The sequence below is a fragment of the Heteronotia binoei genome, chromosome 11 (genome assembly GCF_032191835.1).
Source record: "Heteronotia binoei isolate CCM8104 ecotype False Entrance Well chromosome 11, APGP_CSIRO_Hbin_v1, whole genome shotgun sequence".
Lineage (NCBI taxonomy): Eukaryota > Metazoa > Chordata > Lepidosauria > Squamata > Gekkonidae > Heteronotia > Heteronotia binoei.
Window position 1 is genome coordinate 46,711,055 of NC_083233.1, and position 27,762 is coordinate 46,738,816.

Below are 27,762 nucleotides of genomic sequence, written 5' to 3' on the forward strand. Positions count from 1 at the left end.
TAGGATGTGTAATCTGCTGTCTTTAAAAGCACCCTTCCCAGACTGGCTTTCTATTAGTTGATTTGTGAACTGTCTTTGTCAGTATTGATTGACAGCAGATAAGGATCTTACACTAGATCTTCACACATTGTCCTTTTAAAGGGCAGAGTGGTCTGCATATAATTATTACCATGAAGTGCCTGGGTGCAGAATTGCACTGCTATGGTAAGTGGCTGGCTGGGGGGGGGGGGGGTGTCATCCTAATTCATGTTCACCTTTTTTGTCATTGCTTCTCTTCAGCCAAAGATGACATTGTCGTGAAAGGCAGCCATTGATGGGCTGTAATTAGGAGTAACAATGTTGAATGCACTCGACAGCCACTTCAAGACTCTGTGGATTAGCAACATCATGAGCCAGCCTGGCTCCCACTATTAAGATGGTCTAGATACTATGCCACTGCAGAAATATGCAGTGCTGCAACTACACAGGAACAAAAATGGTACATGCTTTTACAGGAACATTTATTAAGCTTCTGTTCTGCTCAGGAACTATCTGACCCAGATTGCTGACACAGCACAGTTACCAAGCCGCTCATGGGCATGCATCCAGCTGCCCTACAGATCTACATTAAGATCAACAGAGCCATGAGCTCAGGGGCTGCCTCTGCTCCTGAAATCAAACCACACATGTCCAAACATTTGTACAGAATTCTGTATTGAGAATCTACATTAAAAAAAAAAGTCCAACACAGACAAGTTCCTAGGTTTTAAGGCTGAAAATAAGCATGAGACAGATACATGGTAAAGTCAGGAGGAAGTGGAAATAGGCAGAACTTCCATGCTCTGTTGATATTTTTCCTCCATATGACAAACAGAATTTTGGAAGTGTGCTTCAACATGTACAGTTAGCAATACTTCAAGTAAATGACTTTGGCAAAGAGCATCTGGCTCTTGCATACTACATTTGAAGCAGGCACAGGCCCCATTATTAAACACCATACAGCACACGACAGTTCGAAACATTACAAAACAACTGAAAAGTGTCTAGTTTCCACAATGCTCAATTTTTGGCCACAGAATGTTTATTACCTCTACATACATCACCACTAGGGTAGTTTTACCTATCTGAGCTCTAGCTAAAAGAAAGCCTACTCACAGGAATAGAGATGTGTGCTAGATAATAAATGACCCATGCTGCAGCCGTTTGCAAGAGCTACAGTGATTCCAACTAGCTCTTGCCATTCAAGGGAGACAAGATGGGCTGGAATGAGAACCGTTGATACTGGATTCTCCAACAGCCTGAGTGTCACTTGGCTGAGACCTGGGACCACCCCAAGCAACTGTGATTCCAGAAGAACCATCACCTAGTACATAGCAGAGAAGCTTAATAAGTAAAATTGGCACACAACACATTGGCAGTCAGACAGATCAACCCTCCTTGCTTTTTTTTAAAGGTTCTTTGGATTTTTAATCATAAAAAACAATATTTCTGATAAAAAAATTACCCAAAAAAGTTAGAAGGAAAACAAAAATTTACAACCAAAGAGCACTGAGACACATTTTTTAACCCTCCAGCCACCTTACCCACACACATGCTTCTTCCAAAAAAGAAAGGCAACTTCTAGCCAGTATAGCTAGACAATAAATACAGACATCAGGTATATGGCAGTTTTCCTGCCTGTCAGTTTTTATCAAGGGCAAGAGTGGTGCAGTGCCTTGCATCTGATCCCCCCCCCCCCACCCTTGAGGTTGGTGCTTGCCTTGTCTCCCCTGCAGGATAACCTTGCTTGGGATTACTGCAAGGACAAGGGGAAACAATCCACCCAGGGTCTTTCCTTCTCCTGCTTGTTATATGGAAGGGCAGGAGGCAGGCAAGAGCTCAAGGGCAACTATGATGTGGGAAAGGCAGGAGAGGTGGAGAATCATCACTTCTTTCTCTCAGATAGCTGTATCTGGACTAAGGTCAGAGCCAGCAGAATTCAGAGGCTTGTTTGTTGTTAATGATGACTGTCGAATGGTCTGTGCTTCTACGCTGTGCCGGATCCCATAACCAAAGTAGATTGCAAAGCCTGCATAGATTACAAAAACACTTATTTCAGCTGCTAGATTGCTTTACACCAAAGAGTCAGTGTTGTGTAGTGTTAGTGTTCTAAACCAGGACTGGGTAGGACCTGAAGAGTTTGCTGTGATCATAAAAAGGATCAGGAAGGTTTCCTGGAGCTCTTCAGAGAAAGTGTGTGAAAGACAGCCACTGATGTATGTCAGCAGTAAAAATTCCAGGATCTAGGTATCAATAATAGTAACGTTTAACATATTTTAACATGAGTAAGTTATAAAGGTAAACTGCTAAACCCTAATATGAGCTGCTCTCCTCTGACTGGTAGCAGCTTTCATTCAGCTCTTCTTTCATTCAACTCCTGCTGCACAAATTCCTTTAGCGAAGGTGAACCCAATGTTTGAACTGAGGGCCAGGTGCCAGGACTTCTTCTTGACATCAGTCCCTATCTCTTGGCCTGTAACAAGCAAATCTTTTCCGCCAAAACTCAGAGAATGCCAGCAAGCCCTTGTCTACATATGGGTCACAAGATTTCCCTGTAAGACCCAACGTGGTCTTTCTGTAGGACAGAGGAGGAGAAGGGGGTAAAAGAAAAGGTAGCTTCTAGTGATCTAATTTTAATCACAAAGAAACCATTACTAAGCATAGAAGCAAACAAACACAAAAAAAAGGTAAAGACTGGCTCAGTGGAAACCCCAGAGCGAAACTGACCCAATTAGTAGGCACCAGCTCTGTTGATTGGATCTAAATGCTTAGAATAATAACCAAGGTGCCTTTGGGAATAATTCTCTGCCATCTGCCTTATTCATCCTTGACAAAAGCTCCTCCACACACACACAATCAGGGGCAGTCTTCATGATGCTAGGTCCAGGATGGGACAGAAGAACCACTGACTCCCTGCAGGGGCTAACTCCTACTGCGGTCAAGCAAGGGGCATTCCTCATTTGTACAAGGTGGATAGGGAGGCTCTGCCATCACAAGAAGCAAGTGGCAACAGGAGTCTGCTCTTCCTTCTTTGCCCTTCTCTGTCAGGAGGCAAGGATATGGGCAATCAGCACCCTCCCCCAATGCATGCTCCAGGGCACCGGTCCGATTGGCTAAGACAACCCCTGCCCACAAAGATCTCAACTGGTAACAATGAATTTTACTCCTGAGGACTTTACCCGTCTTGTTTCTAACCCTCCTCCTATTCATATTTTGGAAATCTTTCTGTGAAAGCTCCTCCTGGTTGCAGCCTCCTCTCCACCTGGGAGCCTCCATCTGTATTAATCAGAAAGGCTTGCTTCCAGCTTCACCTGAACTTCCCCATCTCTCTTCCAGCTCAGGAAAATCAGACCTGTGTTTCTTGTACTCTCTGGTTCCTGTATCCATAGCTACTATCAGCATTCCAACTCATTTCAAGCTTGGATTCTTACCCATCTGGCTCTTCTTAGGATTATTCTCTGCATTCCTGCTTGGCTGAATGATGCCTCTTGAAACTCCCAAGTCTCTGTTTGCAGCTTCAGGGATCACCAGATACCTGAACACTTAAATGCCACCCCAAATAGCATTTCCATGCAGAAAATGCTCCCTCTGCCATGACCATTACTAGGAACAGTCCTGCACAACAGTGCTTCAAACAGATCAGGCTCCTTACCTATGACCATCCAGACAGCAAAGCGGGCCCAGGTGCCTGCATCCAACTGCATCATGAGATAGATATTCACAAAGATACTAAAGAGAGGGAGTACTGGCAGGGCAGGCACCTGGAAAATAAGAAAAAGCCCCCAAGGCAAGTAGATGTAAACATTTCACAAGATTTTGGGAGACTAGTTCTCTCTCACAAGATTTGCAGTCAGATGTAACATTAGACTGAATTCCAGTGAATTGTCCAGGTCTTTCAAAGAAAAAAAAATACCAGGGAGGGAGTTTATATGCATTGCACAGACTACCTCTTAGAATACTTGCAACACCAATATCCAATATGCAACAGGCATTTCCTGTTTTAAACCAGAAGGAAATAATGGCATTTGCCAGTTTCATTAGATTTTGCAAAGACAGTTTTCAGTCAGATGTAACATTAGACTGAATTCCAGTTCGGTCTAATGTTATTAGTTTCCCATGTTTCTGAAATACTGCTATTCAAGATAAGGTAAATTTGCTGCTTAACAGTTTTATTTAGATAGGAGATTCCTTTGTTTGCTGTTTAGAGTTTTAGCAGTGCTTAGGCATGTTACATGTGTGGGGGCGTGAGAGAATGGTTCCACCTCAAAAAAAGATACTTCCAAAACTGAACAAGCATAGGTAGCAGACTCTGAAGACACAGGTATTGTCCAATAAATGCTGATGGCATTGGCACAATCACTATTTCACAGAGCACTCACATTTGGGGAGGATGAGGAAATTGCATTTCCAACCAATTGGCTTCAGAATGCTTGAAAAATGTGTTTCCACACAACAGAGATAAAAGGAGATCATCATCTGGACTGCCCAGGCCAACTTAGCATTCAATCAATTTTTCTATAATGATTTCAAAAGGCTGCCCAAAGGCATAAAAGGACACCTTCCTGTAAGGTGTACAGAAGTTACTAAGGCAGAGTAGAAGTCTGCCTATGGGAGAAATCAGATTACAAAAGCATTGTGAGAAGGAGAGACTGGAAGGGCAGAGATAGGAACTGTCCACTCTGAAAGGCAGAAGGCAGGATTGCTATTCGCATGGAATGATCCAACCATTCAAAATAAACAGCAGAAGTGTCATCATTCCTTCAGCAAATGCTAAGCACAAAAAATGCCAAGTGCAGCATGGCAGATCTAGGCAACACTAACCTCTGCCACATACAATCTCAGAACGACGAGAAGCTTTCCGGCCATGAGTCCTACCTTGAAAGTGAGGTGTTTCTTGCTCTCTGGCTGCCTCCAGATGATAATAGTGGTAACTAGCAAAATACATAGGAGAAGCGCACATGCCACAGCCCAACCAATGTTGCCTTTCATGAGCGCTTCCCACTCCTGCGCCAGGATTCCACACAAGACAGTGATCGCGATAGCTGCAAGACAGAGAATGAACCTTCTGCTTTATATTGGGAAGGTGGGAGAGGAACATTATCTTGATCTAGCATAACCTCTCCATGTTTCCCAGGAGCCATCTAACAGAAAATATCAGGGCCAGAACTGCACCACTAGCTTGAGGCATTTCAGATCTGCTACTGAGCTAGTTCCATTCTTCTTCGGGTCTCCAGAAAGGCCCAAGCCAGAATGAAGTTGTTCTATGTGCCCAGTTGACCACCTGCAGGTGAACATTCCCCTCCCCAACTTAGCTGGAATTTAGAAGCACTTCTGATCTCAGTGCCATTGTTAAGAGGACTTCCAACACAAGCTTTAAATTTCTAGTTACCTAAAACACCTTAGCTCTACCCCCAGCACTTACAGACAACTGTGGTGCTGATGTAGACAATGCGTCCTGAAATGTGATTTGGGATCCCTCCAGAAGGACAGAAAAGGCTCCCCCAGGTGAACTTCTCTTTGAGCGTAGTCTGCATAGTCTGATTACTGTTGATTGAGACATTCATTATCACCTTCTCTTCTTCGCTTCCATTCACCTCCAACATCTCCAAGTCCTTGGACGAGCTACCCATCTCAGGCTGGTATCTAAAAGAAAAAACAAAGAAATTAAGACAATTCATCATCAGCACTTATGCAGAAAGAGCCTCTATCAGTCTCAGAGATCAAGCACCTTCTCCCCGCCCCCCCCCCCCCGGCAAATAGTTAGGACATTACAGTGTTTGGATGTGGCTTTGAGTACCCTACATCTATAGTTGTTCAGGCCAAAGGCCTTACGTACCCACCTGAGGATGAGTACACAAACAGCTACCAATGAGTATGCCAACAGTGTGCCGATTGACATGAGGTTCACCAGGTCTTTCAACTCAAAGAGGAATGCCATCAGGGCTGCAATAGAATACAAGTTACATAAGACTCAGCCTCACCCACTGGAGGGGTAGAGAGCAAAGAAACCTTTTACCACCATATCTTTACCAGAAATGATGCCTGACACAACTGTGGCCACCAAGGGAGTCTTGGTGCGACTATGCACACGGGACAGGGACTTAAAAAGGAGTCCATCTTCAGCCATGGCGTATATCACTCGTGGCATCGGGAACATGGAGCCAAGCAAGCTGCATTGAGCAGGAAAAGAGATGGTCAGCCCTTGGACATGGGAAGAACCTCGGGTAGCCAAGGGCACAAACTGCAGTGTGCACACAGCATCTCTCACTGCCTGGCTCTGCCTCCCCCTCCAGACCTTACCTTGCACTGAGGGCGCAGAGTGAGCCAACAGCCACAACATAGCGGGCAGGCTCCCACCCCACATCCTTGAAGGCTGCAGGCAGGGGGCTATCCTTGTTCACCAAGAAGTAGGGAACCATTAGAGTCAAGGCAGCAGAAACCCCAAAGTAGGCCACAAAGCAGATGAGAAGGGAGACAATGATGCCAATAGGGATGGAGCGTTGAGGGTTGCGAGCCTCTTCACCTGAGGACAGGAATTGATTCCAGTGAAATCAGCACTCCTGTACAATGCCTAAGGCAGGAAAGGACTTGATCAAACCTAATTCTGGGCAGGAAATGCAGATTTAAATACAAGAACATGTAGTGCATTTTTTGATTGTTATTATTTTGCACTGTTGAATCTATTACCTGGGCAGATGACAGTCACTGTGCATGAGAACTGTTCTGCACAAAGGAGTCCTCAGAGCTCCCAGGCAAAGCAGCCATCTGTGTCACCGGGTTGCACAGCTAATGACTCATTTCCCAGGCCACAGGAAGACGCTTTCCACAAGGAATGGAACAGCAGCCACCACTCTCTCAGGCAGGGATCCCATGTGAATGAGCTTATGTATACAGTCCCCATGCCCAGCCACTCAGCATGAATTGCCCTCTCCCAGACTAACCACCTACCCTAGTGCTCTGTTAGAAAGGGGAGGGGGAGAGGAGACAGAAGCAGAGTTCTCCCTGTGGTTCCCTTCTTCCTGCAGTTGCCTTACCTGTTGTTGCAATGCAGTCAAATCCAACAAAGGCGTAGAAACAAGTTGCAGCACCAGAAAGGACCCCCTCAAAGCCAAAGGGGAAAAAGCCACCATCACCAAACTGACCGGCTCTGAAAGAGAGAAGGAAGGAGGAAGAAAGAAAATGTCTCCTGCCACACTCAGAGGAGCCAGGCAAGCTAATGAGGGGTCATCTCCCCCACACAGGTATCTCTCCTCCAGCACTGCTGCTTTCCCTTTCTTCACCAGTCTATTGCCACATGTCCTTCTTTGCTAATGCAGCGACTTAAAAAACAAACAAACTTCGTGACAAAGTCTGGGGTGCCCAGAGCTGTCAAGTGTTAATCCCTACAGGTAATAAGGTTTCTGGTGGCTCTGCTCCACAGCTGAATTAGAGGAATCAGCTTGGAACAGCAAGCCAGGCAGTTGCCCATTCAGGATAAAAGGCATCTTTTCTTACATGATTCTAGACTTCAGAGCTTCTTCAGACCGGTTATCATAATACTCCTTAGACACATTCCAGTTCTTGACATCCCCCTTCACAAAGCCAGAGATGATGACAAAGCCCAGGACCAGCAGGTTGATCGCAGTGAAGATTTTGTTCACTAGTGCAGACTCACTCACGCCAAATGCTAGCAAGCCTGAAGAGGGAGGAAGAAAAAGGATTTGGGGAGAGACACAAGAATATACCAGCTCCCCTAAAACTCTTTATCCTTTGTCCCAATTCCGTGCTTTTTCCCCCCACGGCTCTTCTGGCCAATTCTGCACATGCTGCCACAGGATCCTGAAAACCAGAGGCAGGGCAAGTCGTGGCTCCACAGCAGCATGTGCAAAACCAGGCAGAAAAGCCGAAGGGAAAGGAGCATGAGACCAGACAAAGGCTAGCGAGGAACTGGTCTGAGTGGCATTGGAACACAAGCCTCCTTAAACATGCCTGCCCATTTGTCTAGTCCTAGATGCCGAGTCTGGCTAGTTGGATTTATTCTTATTATTAGTTTCACATGTCTTGGGCTAGCCCAGGCACTGAACAACCAAGTTCAAGGGAAGCTTGGCTCCACTTAAGCTCTGCAACTTGCAGGCTTTTGCAAGGGAGGGCAGATTCGCCACCTTAGATCATCCTACCTGTGAGAAGCAGCACCAGGAAGAGGGCAAAGAAGTCAGGATACTCAGCCAGCACATTCTCCAAGTGCAGGGCAGTGTTGTTCCGGAAGAAAAAGGAGATGCGATTGTCAATGATGTTGTCAAAGGCAGAGCTCCAGGCACGAGCAACACTTGCAGTGCCTAGTTATCAACAAACAAATCCTTCATTAATCCAAGAATATGAACAATAAGTTTATGTATTAATTAAAATATTTACATTTTGCCTTTCCTCATGGTTCAAGGTAGCTTGCAAACCATAATTTTTACCAATATGAAACCAATATATAACCCCCAAATAACCCCCTTCCGCCTTTTTTGATCTGAGGAATTGTGATTAAGGAGTAGTGTGGTGTTGTGAGTACACAGTTGGACAAGGATCTGGAAAATCAAGATTCAAATTCTGCTGGGGGACCGTGGGCCAGTTATACACTTTCAACCTAACCTACCTCACAGGTCTGTTGTGAGGATAAAATGGAGGAGAGGAGAACAATGTAAGTTTCTTTGGCTCTCCACTGAGGAAGAAAGTGGGGTATAAATGGAACAAATTAAACAAGAGAACAGGGGACAATTGCTCAAGATATTTGTGTAATATCTCATATAGCAATGACTGGATTGTGGAGTTATTTGGAGTTAAAAATAAAAATCCACTCTGGGATCCCCAGTTAAAGAGGTCAGCCTGCTGAGAAAAATACAACAATGATGTTTCTTCAGCATCAAACAGCAAACAAGCTCTCGTTGTGTCAAGGACACATTCTGATGTCCTGATCTAGGAAAAAAAGCAGACGCTTCTCCCTCCCCAATTTCAATCCAATAGCACATACCTATCACATAGGAGAGGATGAGGTTCCATCCTGTGGTGAAGGCCCAGATCTCCCCAACTGTCACAAAGCTGTAGAGGTAGGCAGAACCAGCCTTTGGAACTCTGGCCCCAAACTCGGCATAGCACAGTCCCGCCAGAACTGATGAGACAGCCGCAATGAAGAAGCAGAGTACAATGGAAGGCCCAGCTTGCTCCTTGGCCACTTCCCCAGCCAAGACATAGACGCCGGCCCCAAGAGTGCTACCCACACCAAGAGCAATCAGGTCCAGGGTGGAGAGGCAGCGTGCAAAACGGGTATCTTCCAAGCTAAGGTCTACCACACGTCGTCGGATCAACTTCTTGCCAAAACTCTTCATGGTTTTTTCCAGCATCTTGCTACTCATATGTAAGGCCCAACTTTTTTCAAAATATCTAGAAGACAGCATATTACAGCATGACAGCCGTGAAAGTGCAGCAAGGATTTTGGGATCTAGAAAGTCCACCCAAATGTTATGCTCGTTTTAAAACAATTTTATTGGTAACATATGGTAATAAATCTATATCTTTATCTTTAAAAAAAAAGCTTCTTTTATCTACCCCATACTTTCTACCCACCCCTCCCCCCGTTACTTGACCCCCGCCGGTGTTATTTACTTTAAATGCAAATATTTAAAGGTACCCTTAACTATTAAAACAAAAATTTATATTCTTCTTCTTTTTAAAACTTAATCATTATCGAAGATTGTCCAATGTCCTTTTATTTTCCACACTTTTTCTACATATCTTCTAAACTTTTTCCATTCCATCTTAAAAACTTCTAAATCATAGTCTCTTAATATTCTTGTTAATTTGTCCATTTCACTCCATGTCATAACTTTTATAATCCAATCACATTTCTCTGGTATTTTTTCTTGCTTCCACAACTGCGCATACAATGTCCTAGCGGCTGAGAGCAAGTACCAGATTAAAGTTCTATCTTCTTTTGGAAATTTCTCCATTTGTAGTCCCAACAGAAAAGTCTCTGCAACTTTATTAAACTCATATCCCAAGATCTTAGAAATCTCTTGCTGAATCATCTGCCAAAACATTTTAGCTCTTTCACAAGTTCACCACATATGGTAGAAAGAACCTTCATTCTTTTTACATTTCCAACATCTGTCTGGCATCTTATTATTCATCTTTGCCAATTTTTTAGGAGTTATATACCATCTATACATAATCTTAAAACAGTTTTCTTTAATACTTTGACATGTTGAAAGTTTCATAGAGTTCTTCCACAAATATTCCCAAGTTTCCATCTGTATTTCTTTATTTACATGAATTGCCCATTTAATCATTTGTGATTTCACTACTTCATCTTGTGATTTCACTACTTCACTAATTTATATACTTTTGAAATTAATTTATCATTGTCTTCAAGCAGAACTTTTTCCAATTCTGTTTGCTCTTTCCTTATTCCTTCAGTTTTAATATCCTTCTCCACCAAGCTCTTTATTTGTTGCATTTGAAACCAATCATATTTATGATTCAACTCTTCAGCAGTTTTCAGTTCTATTTTGCCACTTTGTATTTTTAATAATTGATTATATGACAACCACTTTTCTTCGCCTATCTCAGCCGTTATTTTTATTACTTCAGCTGGCACTATCCATAACGGTCTTCTCTCATCTCCATATTTCTTGTATTTAATCCATGTATTCAGCAAATTATTTCTTATATAAGGGTGAGAGAAAAAACCATCCATCTTCTTTTTTCCATAATACAAATACGCGTGCCAGCCAAATTTATTTCCATGACCTTCCAACACTAAAAGTTTTTTGTTTAACAACGTTAATAACGTTAAACACCCAAATGTTATGCTGATGCAAGGTCCAGCAATCTGAGACCTTCTACTGCTTGGAATTTAGATACTTGCAAAGAAACCCCATAGTGCAGTCTCTCTCTCTCTTTTCCCAAATGGTGGAAGTTAGGCCAACTTTTCCGGGCAAGATAGGGTGCTAAATGGTCAGGCATACAGAAGCAAGCATAAGAACATAAGAAGAGTCCTGCTAGATCAGACCAAAGGCCCATCTAGTTCAGTATTCTGTTCACATAGTAGCCAGACAGCTGCCTCCGGGAAGGCAGCAGTACCAACCTGCCTGTGCTCCCCCAGCAGCTGATACCAAGTGGCATACTACCTTTAGTACTGGCATTGCATACTTGCAAGCTGGTTCCAAAGAACAATGTCAAATACAGGTTCCCAAAAGACTATATACCTTCTAAGCTGGGGAGGATGGGGGGGGGGGAGAGTTGCTTTAGAGCCCTCCCACAAATCAAAGCATTTCAGACTTCAAATCTCAATCTTGGAGCTTGATCTGCCAAGTCTAGTGTTGATTCAGTGCCATCATACAAATGAAAAAAAGAAACCTAGACTCTCACTGTATAACACAATGCTTCAGCCAAGCTAAGGCTTTATTTCAGAGAAGGCCTGCGGTGGGGTTTTGTCTACAGTCACATGACAGTGTCGGCTCAAAGTATTTTGCCTTAGAAGTGGCAAGAAGACAGCTTAGGACCAAATGGACTAGAGTTATACATTACCTTCACGCCTGCTGCAGATGTCCACCAATATTAGCACAAAGTAAATCTCAGGATAACTGTGTTTGCACAAGTCATTCATTGGATAAAACGTCAGGAAGCCATCTTCAGCGATTAACCAGTTTAAGCAAACTTTAGACTGACACTAGAGCAAACTATTCTCTGGAAAGCCAGGCTGTGTTCCAGGGTGCAACACCTTTGTCAGCACTAAATATAACATGTAATGCCCACGATATAATAACACTGCACAACCCACTTTATGGTTAACGATACCACGCCATTTCTTAGAATTTCAATACAGTTTACAACAATATTAAAACAAAGTAAAAACAACCAAAACAAAAATTACAGGATGATGCAGCCTTACCGACATCCACTAAAATAGAAAGGCTAGAGAAAGAAAAGTTTTCCTGGCTCGCTTGGTCATGCATGCCAATTGTCAGTCATCAACAGCACATCAACACCCGGGAGAAAGTCCATTCTCATCTAATTTAGAAAAGCATCACTACCTGCTTGTCTGCAAGGAGCTTTTACTGGACACAATCAAGTAAATGAATGACAGTTTCCAATAATGACATGCAGCCTCTGCTCTGGCAGGATTCACCGACATCTGGAAGCAAAGCTTGTAGCCTAGCTTTATTCCCACAAGATATTTCAAAAGGGAAGGAAAGGCAAGTCTGGAAACTGGGATGATTTCTGCTTCCAATACCAATGTTGGTGGCTGGATCCTGGAGCTGCAGCAAGGGTGCAACCATGGCCATGAGCCTTCAGAAACTGGAGAGTCTTGTATCTAGTGTATGAAAATGGACTGTGAAGGCTACAGAACACACATGCTGAGCTACAGGACCTGAACTAAAGGCCACACAGTGAAAACAAAAACAAATCCTAAGAAGCAGGACTTCAACTATTAACTTAAGTCACATGGTCCCCACACAAAGAATTTATCCAGATTTACTAGTTTACAAAGTGTGTTCCTAGCCCACATATTCCTATGTTAATCTGTGATGCACTGTGGCCTTGAATGAAGAAGAAAAGGATTCTCTTTCTCTTTTTCAATTTGCCCTTGTATGGTTGCCTGTTCTTACACAGCATAAGCAAATTACTCTTGGCAACCACACACTTAACAAGGAGCGCCGGCATTGCATAGGGCTAGAGTGTTGGACTTGGGCTGTTATGGAAGCTTGATGGGTAATCTTGAGCCTGTGACACTCTCTCAACCAAACCTATCTCAAAGATTGTTGTGAGGATAAAATTGAGAAGTACGTAAGAAGCTGCTTTAGATCCCCAATGGTGAGGAAAGCAACATAAATAAAGCATTAAACATAAAACAAAATATGTATAACAATAATTAATTCAGAATGGTTTTTGTAAGACTGCTAAAACTTGAATGTGCATTTCTTTTTAAATTAATGCTGTATATTTTTAATTAATAAAATGAATGTCTTCCCATTAGATACAAATCCTATATAACCACCCAACTGAGAGCTCCTGTTACTTCCAAATGACCTCCATCATCTAGTCTGGCTCATGGAATCAATACAGGTACCAGCCAGTCTATCAAACTGACTGATAGCACTGTCAGGGGACACAGCAACACAAAGACCTACTCATTTCCTCTTTCTGCAGCATTAATCTATGAAAATTAATGGCTGTCTCCTTTTCCTGCTATCAGATGCCTTGGGTGTGGGGAGGGGGTTGTGTGCACTGAGATGGTGCCAAAAATTGTAAGGGCAGAGGGGAAAAATAACTGGCCAACTTGTGACCAAAAGGTAGTTTTGTTATTGTTCAGTTGCACAGTCGAGTCTGATTCTTTGCGACCCCATGAAAGGTAGTACCACGTCTTTAATTAGCTCTGTAACAGGCAGATGGGATTGGAGGAGCAACGGCCATTATATTAAATTAAACTTCAGGAACACTCTTCAAAAAGCGATCCAGGGGAAGAAACATTTCTTGATTTATTTGGATTTATTTTTAGTTAGCATGTCTTTCTTTCTCTCCTCCTTTAGACACGAAAAGGATATGAACCAAAAAGCAGCTGAAGTTTTTGCTAGGAGCTGATTTGCAATCGCCAGACAGACAGAGCCATTTCTCAAGAATCTTCTGCCACATTTCCAAAGGCCTTTGGTGGGAATTTCCTGCGTTTGAGTCAGAATTCCCTCCAGAAACAGGAAAGAGCAACTCCCCACCCCCAGCCCAGAACTCACATGCACAGTGCCTAGTACAGCCGCCTCAGGCTCCTGACCAACAGGGAAAGTGATGGATGAGCATCAAAGGAAAGCAAATTTCTGCTATCAGCTGAGCGGAAGAGAATCTCACTCGTTCTCCTGGGAAGGACATTTCCCCCCACCAATGCTGGAGCCTGGCAGAACAAACTGTTGAGAGAACGACCATCAGAAACTGTCTATGCAAGCAGCAGCATGAACCTTTTACCCTAGGCTGCATCTTCCCACAAACCAAAACCCTTACACAACACCAGGAGTTACCAAGCAAGGGAAGCAGAGAATACCATCACCACCACACACCAGGCCAGCTCTTTTCGCCGCATCAAGCCCAGCCAGCATCTCTGGGATTAGACACTCCAGTGCAACAGCATTTTTCAAAAGCCAGCAGCTTTGAAATTATTTTCACCTTTCTGTAGTCCTTTCAACCTCACACACACTCAACAAAAAGAAGGACAAAAGGCAAACCTGCCTGCTTGGGACTTGGAAACCTCTTGCGTTATGAACCCACCTGGTGTTGATCGGTCAAACCGGAGGCCCCTGCTGTCGTCACAGGGGATTGGAAGCTTTGTCAGCGAGGGGCACCACACTCTGCCAGGAACAGGCTTATGGGGAGGGGCAGCTGCCAAGCAGCATATTCTGCATTAAGAGACGTGGTGATAAAAATGGCTAAGCTGCTTAGAAGTTCTTTTAGCACAACTGCAAATGTATCAGGACACCACTTCAAGATTTACTGTCCAGTCATGCACGCTAGGATACTGGACTGAAAAATGCATGCTCCTGGCCAACACAGAACACAGGGGGGATGCTTGAACACATGCTAGATCACACTGGACATCGGTGTTTGCAACACAGCCAGTCAGGGAAGCTATCTAAAAAGACCCCCAAAAGAGCGACACATAGATAAGTGTCTTATTAGAAGCACCATCATCTTCAAACTCCTAGAGAGATTCAACTGGTTCCTTGCTACATACCAGAGATGCAGGTCTCAAGGCTCAGAAAGCCTGCTGCCACTCATCTGCTTTAGGCAGTGTACAATGGAGAGGTTGGAGAGGGCTCTTGGAGGATCTCCAGGTGCAAGCCCTCAATGCTGGTGGCGTAAGCACGGCAAGGCGGAACAGAGCTGAGCTGCCATCCAGAGAGTGAGGGTTTATGAAAGAGAGAGACAGAAAAAGGAAAGAGGAAGAGAAGAGCTCTTGACAGGAGGACCATGTGAGGGTAACAGAAACAAAAGAAAAGCATATAGATGCAGGGAACTCCACCTTCTTAGAAATCTGAGCCCACTGGGTTTATTAAAGATGGAAAAGAAGCTTTATTCTGTGTAATTAGGGGGGGAAATTATACAAAGCCCATATTTTGTAATCACATTCCAATACCACCTTAATTTCATTCAATAGCATGTACTGTGAAGTGTAGCCTAAAAATGCAGATGTTGCTCAGGTTGAATTGGAAGTGTGCTGGGAAAAAATTTATTCACTTACTTCATTTACACCTCACCTTTCTCCCCAGTGGGGACCCAAACATCATTCTCCTTTCTTCCATGAAATGAGACGATCGATAGAAAAGAACAGGAATGGGTTATGGAAGCTACATCTGAGAGCTTAAGAAAGCAGACTTTTGAGCCTAGCCTTTCTGACAACTTACACTAAGTGTAGTGTTGTGGTCAGCAAGGGAAGACTCGGGTTCAAATGCCCATTCCAATCATGAAGGTCTCTGATAGACCTTAAACTAGTCACACACTCTCTGCCTAATTAACCTCACAAGATTATGTTGAGTATAAGAGGGTAGAAAGCCACATTTTTTATCATACCCTGAGTTCCTTAAGAAGCAAAATAGGATAAAATATGACAGCATCGCAAATTGCCCTGTGAAGACCATATGGGAGTACACTTTCAAGGCATTCTCTGGTCTAAGATGTATCAGCTGACTGCCCCACTGGCATAACCAAGCCTAAGTTCCACCTTAAGGATTCAAAGGGTTCCCTCCAACACCTGTGCTTGACTGTAATCATCCAGTCATTTCACCAGACACTGCTCAGTCCAGAAAAATACTAAACACAGAAAATGAGTGGCCAGAACACTGGTGAACAGGCATATTTTTCCTTTTGACCCAGAATCCTACCTGCAAAAACTGAAAATCCTCAGAAAAAACTGCAAAAACTGAAAATCCTCAGAAAAACTGTGGCGGTGATTACTCCAGAAGGGAAGAAAAATGTAGCAGCCCTTCTAGCAGAAATCTAAGCAACTGTGAGGGGAAAGCCTTGAGGCAGCACATCAGGTGAGGCAAGGAGACACTTCCTGGATCAGCAGCTACAAGGGGTCAAAGGTGATCCAACAGCCCAGCAGCCGAGCCCCTGGCTGGATGAGGTTGATTAGTCCCATGAGGCTGTGGAGAACATACAGGCTGTGTGTATTTCTAGCAGGGTGACAGTGACAAACTGGAGGAGACAGCCAAGGAATGAGAAAGAATCTGCAGGAGCTGAAGCCAGAGAAACAGAAATTAACCTTGAAAAGGAGTGGCTTGGAGCTATATGGATGGAGAATAAATCCTCATAGTTCTGATTTATCCCACACATGATCATGAGAGAGCAAATGCAGAAAAAACCATGAACCAGCACTGGAAGCAGATAGCTAGGAGGATGGGGAGGGGGGAGATCAGCTGTTTCCTGGAGGCACAGGAAGGGCAAAAACTCCACATAAGCTTCTTCGGCTGTCCTGCGCCATGAAGGCCTTCAAGTCCAACCATAATTTATCTGAATCCCCTTAAAGTTTTAACATATCTCTCCTAACAGACAGGCATATAGACAATTTATTCCTTACAAAATACACACAAAAATGCCTTCTCCCTCCCTCATTGGGCCTTGGTGTAAAGAGTCGGGCTTTGTCACTGGACTAATCCAGAAAACAACATGTGCAGGCAATAGCAAGTGGACAACCTATTCTCCTTAGTTTAAGATCACACCCTGTACTGGGTTTATTGCGGTTAGTGTTGCCAACTCTGGGTTGGAAAATACCTGGAGACTTTGGGGGTGGATCCAGGAGAGGGTGGGGTTGGGGAAGTAGAGGTATTGGTACAATGCCATAGAGTCCACCCTTTAAAGCAGTAATTTCCTCCAGAAGAGCTGATCTCTGCCAGCTGGGGATCAGTTGTAAAAGTGCTAGATCTCCAGGGCCCTCCTGGAGATTGGCAACCCTAACTGAGGAATTGCTATTAGCCAGCCTGAGTGACACAGCCTTAATGCCCTAGAAGAAGATACCCCAATAAGAGGCAAAATTACTCAGGGCTTTACATCTGCATTTTGCACAGCATGGGCCAGGAATCAATGCAGAAATAACACAATAAGAATGAGAGACAGCAGATACAAAGAGATTTATGGGCCTGGGTAAGCCAGGAAACCCAGGCAAGAGATAGCTTTGCTGAGGAAGAATGTGATCAGAACGTGCATTTGTTCTTCAGAAAGTCCTATGACAAACAGCAGGAACCCTTGCAGATGTAGTAAATTGTTAATTTAAAGACTAAACATTATTGGATTTTGTTAATGAGAAACTGATGCCTTGGACAACAGGAAGAAATCACACTTTGTAAATACATAAACAATTGAAATCATTTATGGTGTTAACCTGTCCAGTTACCTTTTCTAGGAAGTGCTGTAAATGTTACAGAGAACTTGTTTGAGGACCAGACTCTTTTGTTTTTTTGAAGGGTAGGTTAGGTGGAGAGATGGCTGGTGGCCATTTAGCTATCTTAGTCATTGTGAATAAATGGCCAGAATCCTTAATGGCCTTAAAAACTGGGAGTATTTTTCTTACTGGCTCAGTATCCTGTTTTCAGAAGTTAATAGCACTCAGAGCTGGAAGGAGAAGCAGGGACATGGTCTGCAGTTTGCATATATAAAAGGTTTACATAATTTTAGAGTTTGAGCCATGTTTGCAGCATGAATTAAAGACGCAAAAGTAGCACAGAACAGTGAACTGACGACTGAAGTATCCTTGCTTTCTCGGTGGTCCCAGAAAAGGACTGGTGGCTGAACTGTCTGCTTATAAGTACATTATTATCCTTTCAATATATATTTGTAAATAAAGCATATATTACAAAAGCACCCTAAATTTGGTCTCATCCAAAAGAACCAAAACCCTATGGCACTGCCCTTGGAAATTCAATAGTATTTCCCACCTTTGGAATGCCTCTTAGGTTTAGCTAATAGCATTTATATAGCTTTGAGAAACTAAAAATCCACAAAGACGACCCCACTCACAATAAAAGCACCCTTGCAGCTCCTCCACCCAAGATCTCAGCAGTGGGACAGAACTGGCACAGCAAACCACTGAATAAAGTGCAAGCAGCCAAATACTGTAATCAATGTTAGGGTTTGCCATCACAATTGACAGAGGCTGGCAGCTAAGTTGGCAAAGCATATAATTAAACGTTTCCGTCTTCAGAAAGCAATTGAACCTGCATTTTATCACTTCAGTATGGAAGCTAATGGTGCCTTTGAACCTCCATCTAATTCTATTAATAGATAATAAATCTCACTTCAGCAGAAGGAAAGCCAGAGAAGGTCAAGTTTGCCTGGCCTCAGCCCCAACTGAAAAGCTGCACCAGCTCCTACGCAGCGTAGCCTAGGTTACTGCAGGATAAGGGGGAGCCTGGAAGGGGCAAGCACTGTTTGCAACTGGCAGAAGCAAGAAACCACCACCACCACCCCATCATTATCAGCTTCCCTTCCTCTAGCTAATCGCAGTTCTGTTAGCCCCTAGGAAGCCAGATACAAAGCCCACAGGTCAACTGAACTGGAGAAGACAGGGCAGTAAACTTTTTCTTGGTCCATCACCAATTTAGATTGCAGATGAGGGCTTTTTTGGAGCAGGAATTTGTTTGCATATTAGGCCACACCTCCCTGATGTAGCCAATCCTTCAAGAGCTTACAGTAGGCCCCGTAAGAAGAACCCTGTAAGCTCTTGAAAGATTGGCTACATAAGAGGGGTGTGGCCTAATATGCAAAGGAGTTCCTGCTACAAAAAAAGCCCTGGATGGGAGAATGACACAATTGAATTCTTCTGCATTAATCTCCCCCCACCCAATGTAACACCAGTTTTCTACAAGCAGGGATTGTTTTCCTATGGATGATTCTACCCCCAATGTCTCCCCTTTACAGGGTAAAGAGATGCATCCAAATACAAATTGCTATTCATGAGAAGCATATTTGTAGTGGGAATATAAGTAAGGATACATGGGATGGGGGTTTTGAGTCTATTTGGGACTGCAAAAGCCTGAGGTTATGTAAGTTACTTAATTTGAACAGAATTGGATTTTAAATGCCAGGTGCTCAATTGCTCATCCAGGATGTGGATTCAGGAGTGATGTTCTGTTCAAAATGAGAAGTTGCCCCTGTCTAAAGCAGCAGCATCCAACCTAGCAATTTTTGCACTTCACAGACATAAATTTCATTTGGATCGGACAAATGGAACTTTGTCTCACAAAAGCTTATACCCTGAAAAATGCTGTTGGCCTTTAAGGTGCTACTGAACTTCAATTTGATTGTTTTGCTTAGCTGTGTGATGGTAACTGAGAAGCTGCTAAGCAGCTGTAGGAATTACAATTGTGTAGAAGTGGAAACAGGCCATACTGGATTGCTGCTCCAAAACAGCATCTGAAGAGCCCAGCATTCCCACCAATGTGTAGAAAAGAAGAATGGCTGGGCCAGAGGAAAATGCAGTACCATACTGTCAACCAGCCAATAAAATAATGTATTCTCTCCTTTGGAATGTCTGTTAGGTTTAGCTAATAGCATTTATATAGCTTTGAGAAACTAAAAAGCCACAAAGAGTGCCAGTTTAAGACACATAAGTTGTAAAAATGTGCTCTTGGGATTTGTAAAACTTCTTGGATATCTTAAGAATAGGTAGCTGTCTCCAGTTTATATGAGTTTGGGCCTATCCTAGCACATTCTCCAACATGGCCACAACTATCAACTTTAACTAGAAGGGGAAGTCAAGACAATGACATGCATTACACATTGCTCTCTGTATGTGGTGTCTTCTGGGTAGCACCACAATCTAATGGAATATTACCATCAGTCCAGTAGTTGGAAGACACATGATGGAGTTATCTTGCAGAAGCTAAGCAGACCTGGCTTCTATCTGTGCATGAATGGCAAACCACCTCCACCCCCACCCTATGGATGCCACTGCTGTATGATGGAAGAAAGGCAGGATGCTGATGCCATTAAGTAATTTTTTTTTTAAACCAGGAAGAAAATGTTTAAAGTTTACCTATATCTTGCCTGAAAGACCTCTGAAGCCAGGGTGGACTAAGGGCTCACAACAAAGGAAAGCTGGTGATGGTTATTTTAGCCAAGATATCCTGTTTGTTATAAAATGGTCAGAAGCACAAAGAAAAAAACCTGGGGCAGAGCCAAGATGGTTTCCCTTTAGTTGTGAAGAAGGCTGCTTCCATAGATGGGTTTATCTGTTTCATTGGCCAAACTTTTTTTTTTAACATCGGCATGACATTATAATAATAATAATAATAATAACTTTATATTTCTATCCCGCCCTCCCCGCCAAGGCAGGCTTAGGGCAGCTCACAGCATAAAAATACATTATACATCGAGTTATACTTATAAAATCATGGTTAAAACAAATTACAGATTATATTAAAATTAACATTGACAGTATGGTGCTATAAACATTAGATCTTCAATAGAATTCAGTAAATAAAAGCATTTTAAGCGGCACTTCTTAGCTTGTGGTTAGTTGAAAGGCTATTTTGAAGAGGTGGGTCTTACAGGCCCTACGGAATTGATCTAAGCATCGTAGGGCCCGTACCTCCTCTGGGAGTTGATTCCACAGCAGTGGAGCTGCAATAGAGAAGGCCCGATCCCGAGTGGCCTTCAATCTGGCCTCCCTTGGCCCAGGGATATTCAGCTGTTTTTTTCCAGCTGACCTCAGCGCTCTCTGGGGCTCATATGGGGAGAGACGGTCCCTTAGGTAGGCAGGTCCTCGACCATATAGGGCTTTAAAGGTGATAACCAGCACTTTGTAACGAACTCGGTACGCCACTGGCAGCCAGTGCAGTCTGCGTAGCCCCGGCTGTATGTGCTCCCACCTTGGGAGCCCCAACAACAGCCTAGCTGCCGCATTCTGCACCAGCTGCAGCCGCCGAGTTCGGCACAAGGGCAGCCCCATGTAGAGGGCGTTGCAGTAATCCAGTCTCGAGGTGACCATAGCATGGATCACCATTGCTAGGTCACGGCGCTCCAGGAAGGGAGCCAACTGCTTCGCCCGTCGAAGATGAAAGAACGCGGACTTGGCAGCGGCCGCTATCTGTGCCTCCATTGATAATGAAGGCTCCAGAAGAACCCCCAAGCTCTTGACCCTATGGGCTGCTTTCAGCAGCACACCGTCAAAGACTGGCAAGGGGATTTCCCTTCCCAGGGCACCGCGACCCAAGCAAAGGACCTCTGTCTTCGTTGGATTCAACTTCAGCCCGCTCAGTCTGAGCCAACCTGCCACGGCTTGCAATGCTAGGTCCAGGTTTTCTGCGACGGAGTCAGGTCGGCCGTCCATTAGCAGATAGAGCTGGGTGTCATCTGCGTATTGATGGCACCCAAGCCCAAACCTCCGAGCAATCTGGGCAAGGGGGCGCATGTAGATGTTAAACAACATCAGGGAGAGAACTGCCCCTTGTGGCACCCCACACACTAGTGGGTGCCTCCGGGACCGCTCTCCCCCAATTGCCACCCTTTGTCCCCGTCCATCAAGGAAGGAGGAAAGCCACTGCAAGGCCAACCCCCTAATCCCTGCGTCGGCGAGCCACAGTCATCCTTGCACTAACGATGGTGAGCTCTTAAACCTCCTCTTCTCCAGTTCTTGGGAGAAAAGTGCTATCAATGTACAGTATCAGGCAGTCTTGTAAGGAAAGGCTGTTATCTGCCACCACTTTCCTTCTTGTGGCCAGCATCTTCCCATTACATTACCAAAGAGCTATTTTCAGGTTTAACAGACACACACACACAAACAGCTAGCTCACTATAGTGTTATAGCAATCTATTACCACAGTCTATTAGCTCCTCTGAATTCACAGCTTTCATTTTAAAAAGCAGGTGATTATAAAACTCCAGTGATCCAGCAGTTACCAATTTTATAATACTAGTGATCTAACAGTTACCATTTAAAAAAAATAGTCCTCTGGTGGCACAGGGAGGGGAATGGGGAGGGATGGCAGCCACAGGGGGCTGAGGCAAGAAAAAGCATTCAGGAGACTGCTTTGTAGATACTCCATTGCCACAGCAAATGCTCCTGTATTCACCAGCTGCAAAGAGAGCAGCATACAAAACTGTCACCACACAAAAGCAGAACAGTCAGAAACACAGAGGACAGCCAGTGCAGAAACCTTTCTGCCAGGGGTGCTCCATATTTTTCAAAGTCCCCCTCAAATAGCAAAAGACAAAAGGCAGGCTGCCCTGCCTCGCCCTTCTTTTTTATTTTTGTAAGTACTTTTTTGTTGGTTTTTTCCATCAAACTAAGCTTGCTCTGGAGGACAATCAAAAGCAACAAGCAGGCCATAGCAACGGCACTCAGCTTGCTGCTCACACTGTCCATTATGAGGGAGAAGTAGACACAACAGGGAAACTGTGGGCACTCATGAGGCAACCTCATTAGACAGTACCTTTGGGAGAACAGGGCATGCCAGCTAGAACTTGTTGCTCTGAGGGAAGCTGATGCTTCAAGGATGCCCTCAGCATTCCAGCTCCTTCTTCTCTCACAGTCTATTCCAGATGCCCCCTCAACACCCAGCTAGGCCACATACTCTCAACGGGAAGGCAGAATTCCTCTCATTGCAGTGAGGCAAAACCAGACCCTTCTCACTGCTTGAATGTCAAAATAACAAGAATGACCAGCAGGATAAGATTTGCCACCCAGAATATATCTGCAGTGTCTGTGACAGACTGGAACATCACCCTGCCAATTCACACTTTGTAAATGACAGCAGAACTGACTCACGGAAACACTTGCACTCCACAGAATGATGGTTAAGAAGCAAAAAGTGTCCTCGACAGAGTCACCTATGCGTGAATTGATGGGGGTAAAAGTCCTGGAGAGCTAAGAACAACAAAAGCAGAGAAGGCCAATCACATCAGCAAAGTCACTGAAGAGGAAAAGCTACTGCCTCCTCCCATCTGTCGCTGTTCCCTGCACAGCTGCCCCACTCCTGCCCAATTCTTCTCTTCCCCCCCCTTACCTTGCCTTGACTAACAGGTGAAGGGTTTAAGGGGGGGAGAAAATTATCATGCTAATGATATGCCAAGATATCAAAGCTCAGTGATCCTCAAACACTGGACATGCAAGCCCCTGGGATGACTCACCACCTTCCAGGTTCCATGGCATTAGGGATCAAATGCATGACAGGAACTAAATGCAACTTTGGCCGCAGCAGTGAGGCAGATCAGAATTCATTTATCTGTCTACCCAGTATTAAGCAGAATTTTTATCCTGCCTTTCTTCCAAAGATCAGAGTGGGATACACGTTTTTTCTTTCACCATTTTTCATTACACCCCACTGGGTGATCCTAAGCCTCTGGATACCCACTCACAGGCTCTTTCCTACATCTCTCTTGTAAATGTGGTATCACCTTGCCCTTACCCATCTGAAGGATCCAGAAGTTTAGTGGAGCCAGGAGCCAAGCTACAAATATTTTACAGCCCCTCCAAGGGGAGTGGAGCTTTAGTCTTAACCCCAACTCGAAACTAAACTTAAGTGTGTATATCTACATTTGTGCATGTCCATTCCCCAGTATCCTGTCTATCATTTCCCTTACTGTCAGCTCTTAAATTGTAACCTCCTTGGAACAGGAACCCGACCTTTTCTTTGTTTGTTAATGTTACTCTGTACAGCGCTAGGTACATTCATAGCACTACAGAAACAAAAATCACACAGATTAGTCTCCTCCCCTCCCACATTTCTGGAGGAGATCTCTCTCCATGTAGCTCTGTGTACTCTTTTGCAGCTTTGAAGGATTTCAGACCAATATGCCGAACACCTGGAAACCTAGAGGGACTAATTTAGGATGCCATGCTAATGCAGTCTGCTTTAAAGTAAGCTGTGCAGTAGAAAAATATCTGAAACTTGAGTGCCACAGAAAAGCTTTGAGAATCTAATTGGGAAGAAAAAGAGTCTGTATAATCTGCACCTGAAAACATGGTTCTCTTTCATCATTTAGGCCATTAAAATCTGGAAGACTCTCTGCAGGCTCACAGTGAGCTCAGTACTAGCAGACAGGACCAAAATGGCCCTCATTCCTTCCAAGAAGTCAGTGCTGCTTCCTGGTGCTATCCATCAGCCCAACCAGGCTAAACTACTGAAGGCAGACCATAGTTTGCCACACAGTGAGAGGAAGTACACACATGAAACAGCCTTACACTGAATCTATTTAAAATCATGATTGTCTACTCTGACAGGCAGCAGCTCTCCAGGGACTTAGGCAGATGACTTTCACATCACCCACTCCCGGATCCTTTTAACTGGAGATGCCAGCTGGTAATTGAACCTGGAACCATGGGCATTCAAAGCAGATACTCTGCTGTGGAGTATCTCTGCATACCACATGGTATCTCTGGAAGACCAACAGCTTGCACATCATTAAAGTAAGCATGTCAAGCCTCCCAATGCATGAGAAGGCATCTATGCCATGCTACTATTCTCAGTTGGGAACAGTACTGGATCATTCATTTATTTGGGGCCAAAGAGCAGTTGGCAGCCCTCTCCATCCAAATATCCTCAACACTTTATTTGGCAGACCTCCAGAAAAGTGGCAAAACAAGTCCTGACTCCTGCCCCGGTCCTTAACTTAATCCCCGTTCATGTCTGAGCCCAAATTCATAAGAACAAAACATCATCAGGTCCTTCTGTCTTCTGGAGTTATTAGTAGTGCATGCCTCAGCTTACAAGTAAATCAGACAAAGATTCCTCTAGGCCCCTTTCTGCCGCTCTGCAGACAGAAAGAGAGCTTCTCATCACCCACAGTGGCCCCAGGCACCCTGGGAAGAGATGGGGCAAGTCCTACTCTGGCAAGATCATTTGCACTGTTCAGAAGCAGGGAGGGGCACAGCATGCTCTCCGAAAGGACGCTGAGCCTTCTCAGCCAGCAACAACAGAGCTGCGTTCATCTGAAGCCCAGGCGTGAACACAAACAGAGCAGCTGAACTGTGCTCAGCGAAGCAAAAGCGCTTTGATGGCTTCCTTCAACTCAAGAGGGTGTCTGCATGAACACGGTCCTGCCCCCGCAACAGGAGAAGTAGCCAGACTATGTCTACAAGAACAGGGTAGGAACAAAAGCAAAGCAACAAGAAAAACTGTGCAGCCTCAAACCAGAGGAAGCCAGATAACGGAAGAGAGGAGAACCTGGCTGTTTTCCAGAGCCACTGCCTGATTACTGTCAAGCACCTAACTACAGAGACATTCTAGGGACAGCAGAAACCAGAAGGCAAGCTATCCAGAGGCAGGCATTAGCAACCAGCTCTCCTCTTCAGTCTACTGGTGCCTGGGCAGCACCATGTGGAGATGCAATCAGCCCCATTCCCCCACTTCTGAAGTGCTCCTTTTTACCTCCAGCATGCCCTACATTGCTTGTACAGGAGGAGACAAAAACAGATGCACAAGCATACATTCAGAGGATATGCTCCACATGAGCGGGGAGCAACATTCCCCATCTCCTGGATCCCACAGCTTGAGGAGTCTGAGGGTAACAATAGGAGGAAATAGTCAGGGTGGGGGTCCTTCAACTTGCACTGTGGGCTCCCTTTAAACGGGCTCCAGCACCCCACTGTGCCACTCCCCATCCTGGAGGCATCTATTCTTGTTCCATGTCCCTTTCTAAAAACAGACATGGGAAACAGAAATGCTGAACCGGTACTTCCCAACAGTAGGATCTGAGGAATACCACCACTGCCATTACTGTGGCTAAGGGGCAAGGTAAAGTCTGCATAGGCATTCAAGGTTCAGACAGTTTCTCATGCATTTCAGTCTGTTATTCAGACCAGGATCTCAGATGGAATCCTCTTACTTCTCTCCCATAACATCGCATCAGCTCTGTCTAGTACTCCAACTCTGGGCTGAAGGAGAAGGTAGCTGGAAACCACTTTTCAGAATCTAGACTGCACGAGGGCAACACAGAAGGGATCAAAAAGCAAGAGTTGGCACTTGCTTTTCTTCCGAGACACCAAAACGCCTCTGACTGGACTAACCATTATAATCAGATGTACCCATGGATTTTTGGGTAGAAAAAGCCCAGTAGGAACTCATTTGCATATTAGGCCACACCCCCTGATGGCACCATTGTTTCACATGAGGGGAAGTTTTTTTAGAAAAAGCCCAACAGGAATTCATTTGCATATTAAGCCACACACCCCTGATGCCAAGCCAGCTGGAACTGTGTTCCTGTGTGTTCCTGCTCAAAAAAAGCCCTGGATGTACCAATTAGCACCAAGCACTGTTTTGGGTACAGCTCAGGGTTCTTCCCCCAACCCTTTTGTTTACTCAGTGGAGCAAGAAACTGGACAAGGTACATCTGAGAGACTCAGTCAACAGACTCTGCCTAAGAGCTTATCAGGGAAGGTAGCTAAGATGTGAACATCCCAAGCCATTCTCAAGCTGAGGGAAGAAGGGAACAGAGGAAAGAAAGAGCACAGTCTGGAGGACTGACTGAGACCCATGCATCTGACTTGGTGAGACACAGCCATATACATCTTGGCCTCCCTTCCAGGAACCAGCTCAGCTTGGAGTGAGGAGAAACACCATCCCTCCTCACCTCCAATTTATGGGATCCTTTTGTCAACCAGCAGCCTGTCAATTCACGCCTTGCCTGTTTGCCGTCCCTCCCTTTCAAGCAGCAGGGATCAGTTTCTCTGGAGGTAATGGCTATAGGAGAGTGGTGCAGTGGTTAAGAGTATCAGATTAGTATCTGGGAGACACAGGATGGAATCCCCACTCCTGCCATGGAAGTTCACAGGGTGACCTTGGGCCAATCACACACTCTGAGCCTGACCTACCTCACAGGGCTGTTGTGAGAATAAAATGGAGAAGTGGAGAATAATGTGAGCTGCTTTGGGTCACAAGTAAGAGAGAAAGGTGGGGTACAAAAAACCCCCAAATGCCTACGGGGAGCAAATGTAGGGCAACAGTCCTCCAGCTTCAGGTCTCCAGAAGACATGGGCATCTATCTACCAAAACTATAATCTTCCTTGCCCAATAAGCATCACTATCTTTTCCTTGCTCCAACCCCGGCCTCACTTCGCACTCCCAGCGACCTTCTGCCATCCCCTTTAGCCAGCAGACGACTTTTCCTTGCCCCAGGCCCTGCCAGCCTCCTGTCCCCGTCGACCACACTCGGCCCCAAAACCCCCAAAGAGCAACTGAGCTCCAGGACGCCCGCTACTTTCACACGTGGATGGCGAAACAGCAACGGTTTGGGCTGGAGTGGAGAAGCCTCCGCAAGCACCCACAAGTTCGCAGCTCAGAGATCTACAGGTGAAGCTTTCCTTCACTGGCTGAACTTCTGCCTGATGAGGTCTGAAAGGTTGGGGGGGGGGGGCGGGGAGCGTGAGCCTGACCAGGGCTGACGCAACCAAGAACTCCGCATGCCAGAAGCAACAGCTAGGCAAAGGGGACCCGCGATCATGCGTCCTCCCTCCCTCGCTCAATCGGTGTTACCCCCTCCCCGGCAACCCGAAACCGAGTCCAGTTCCACCGCTTTCTTCTCACCCACCAAAAGCGCGTAGCTCCGCTGCTTCTCGCACCTAAAAAGCAAATGAATGAGCGAAGCGGGGGAGACGGACTGAGCTTCCTGGAAGCTGCGAAGGCGTTCCTACAAAGCGCCCTCCTCCGAGTGGGCCTATTGGTCTCGCACTCTGAGGACTGGAGGGAGGGAGGTATTGCGAGGGCAGCCCCAAGCCTTTCTCCAGAGCAAAAGAGACAAAGT

General features: G+C 45.0%; 1 protein-coding gene across 3 annotated transcripts; it reads right to left on the reverse strand.

The window, feature by feature from the left end:
• Nucleotides 1-676: 676 nt before the first annotated feature.
• Nucleotides 677-27,615, reverse strand: SLC7A3 (solute carrier family 7 member 3). 3 transcript variants are annotated; one of them, XM_060250096.1, is made up of 12 exons: nt 27,546-27,615; nt 9,014-9,423; nt 8,175-8,333; nt 7,513-7,693; nt 7,053-7,165; nt 6,319-6,541; nt 6,049-6,188; nt 5,859-5,961; nt 5,441-5,661; nt 4,894-5,060; nt 3,671-3,779; nt 677-2,047 (listed from the first exon to the last, which is right to left on the reverse strand). In XM_060250096.1, exons 2-12 carry the CDS (start codon nt 9,393-9,395, stop codon nt 1,917-1,919), a joined length of 1,929 nt encoding a protein of 642 aa, XP_060106079.1. In that variant the 5' UTR covers nt 9,396-9,423; nt 27,546-27,615; the 3' UTR covers nt 677-1,916. The 3 variants fall into 3 exon arrangements, with proteins under 3 accessions (XP_060106079.1, XP_060106081.1, XP_060106078.1); XM_060250098.1 differs by having other exon boundaries at nt 27,550-27,605; XM_060250095.1 differs by lacking the exon at nt 27,546-27,615 and adding an exon at nt 11,569-11,737.
• Between the last annotated feature and the right edge of the window lie 147 nt (nt 27,616-27,762).

Bases quoted from the DNA above. Each gene is read 5' to 3' on its own strand.
- SLC7A3 (XM_060250096.1), bottom strand. From the start codon at position 9,395: ATGAGTAGCAAGATGCTGGAAAAAACCATGAAGAGTTTTGGCAAGAAG. The intron at 5,061-5,440 runs GTAAGTGCTGGG...TCTGTCTTGCAG, and splicing joins CATCAGCACCACAGTTGTCT to CTATCGCGATCACTGTCTTG. The intron at 3,780-4,893 runs GTAGGACTCATG...CTTATTTTCCAG, and splicing joins AGAAACACCTCACTTTCAAG to GTGCCTGCCCTGCCAGTACT.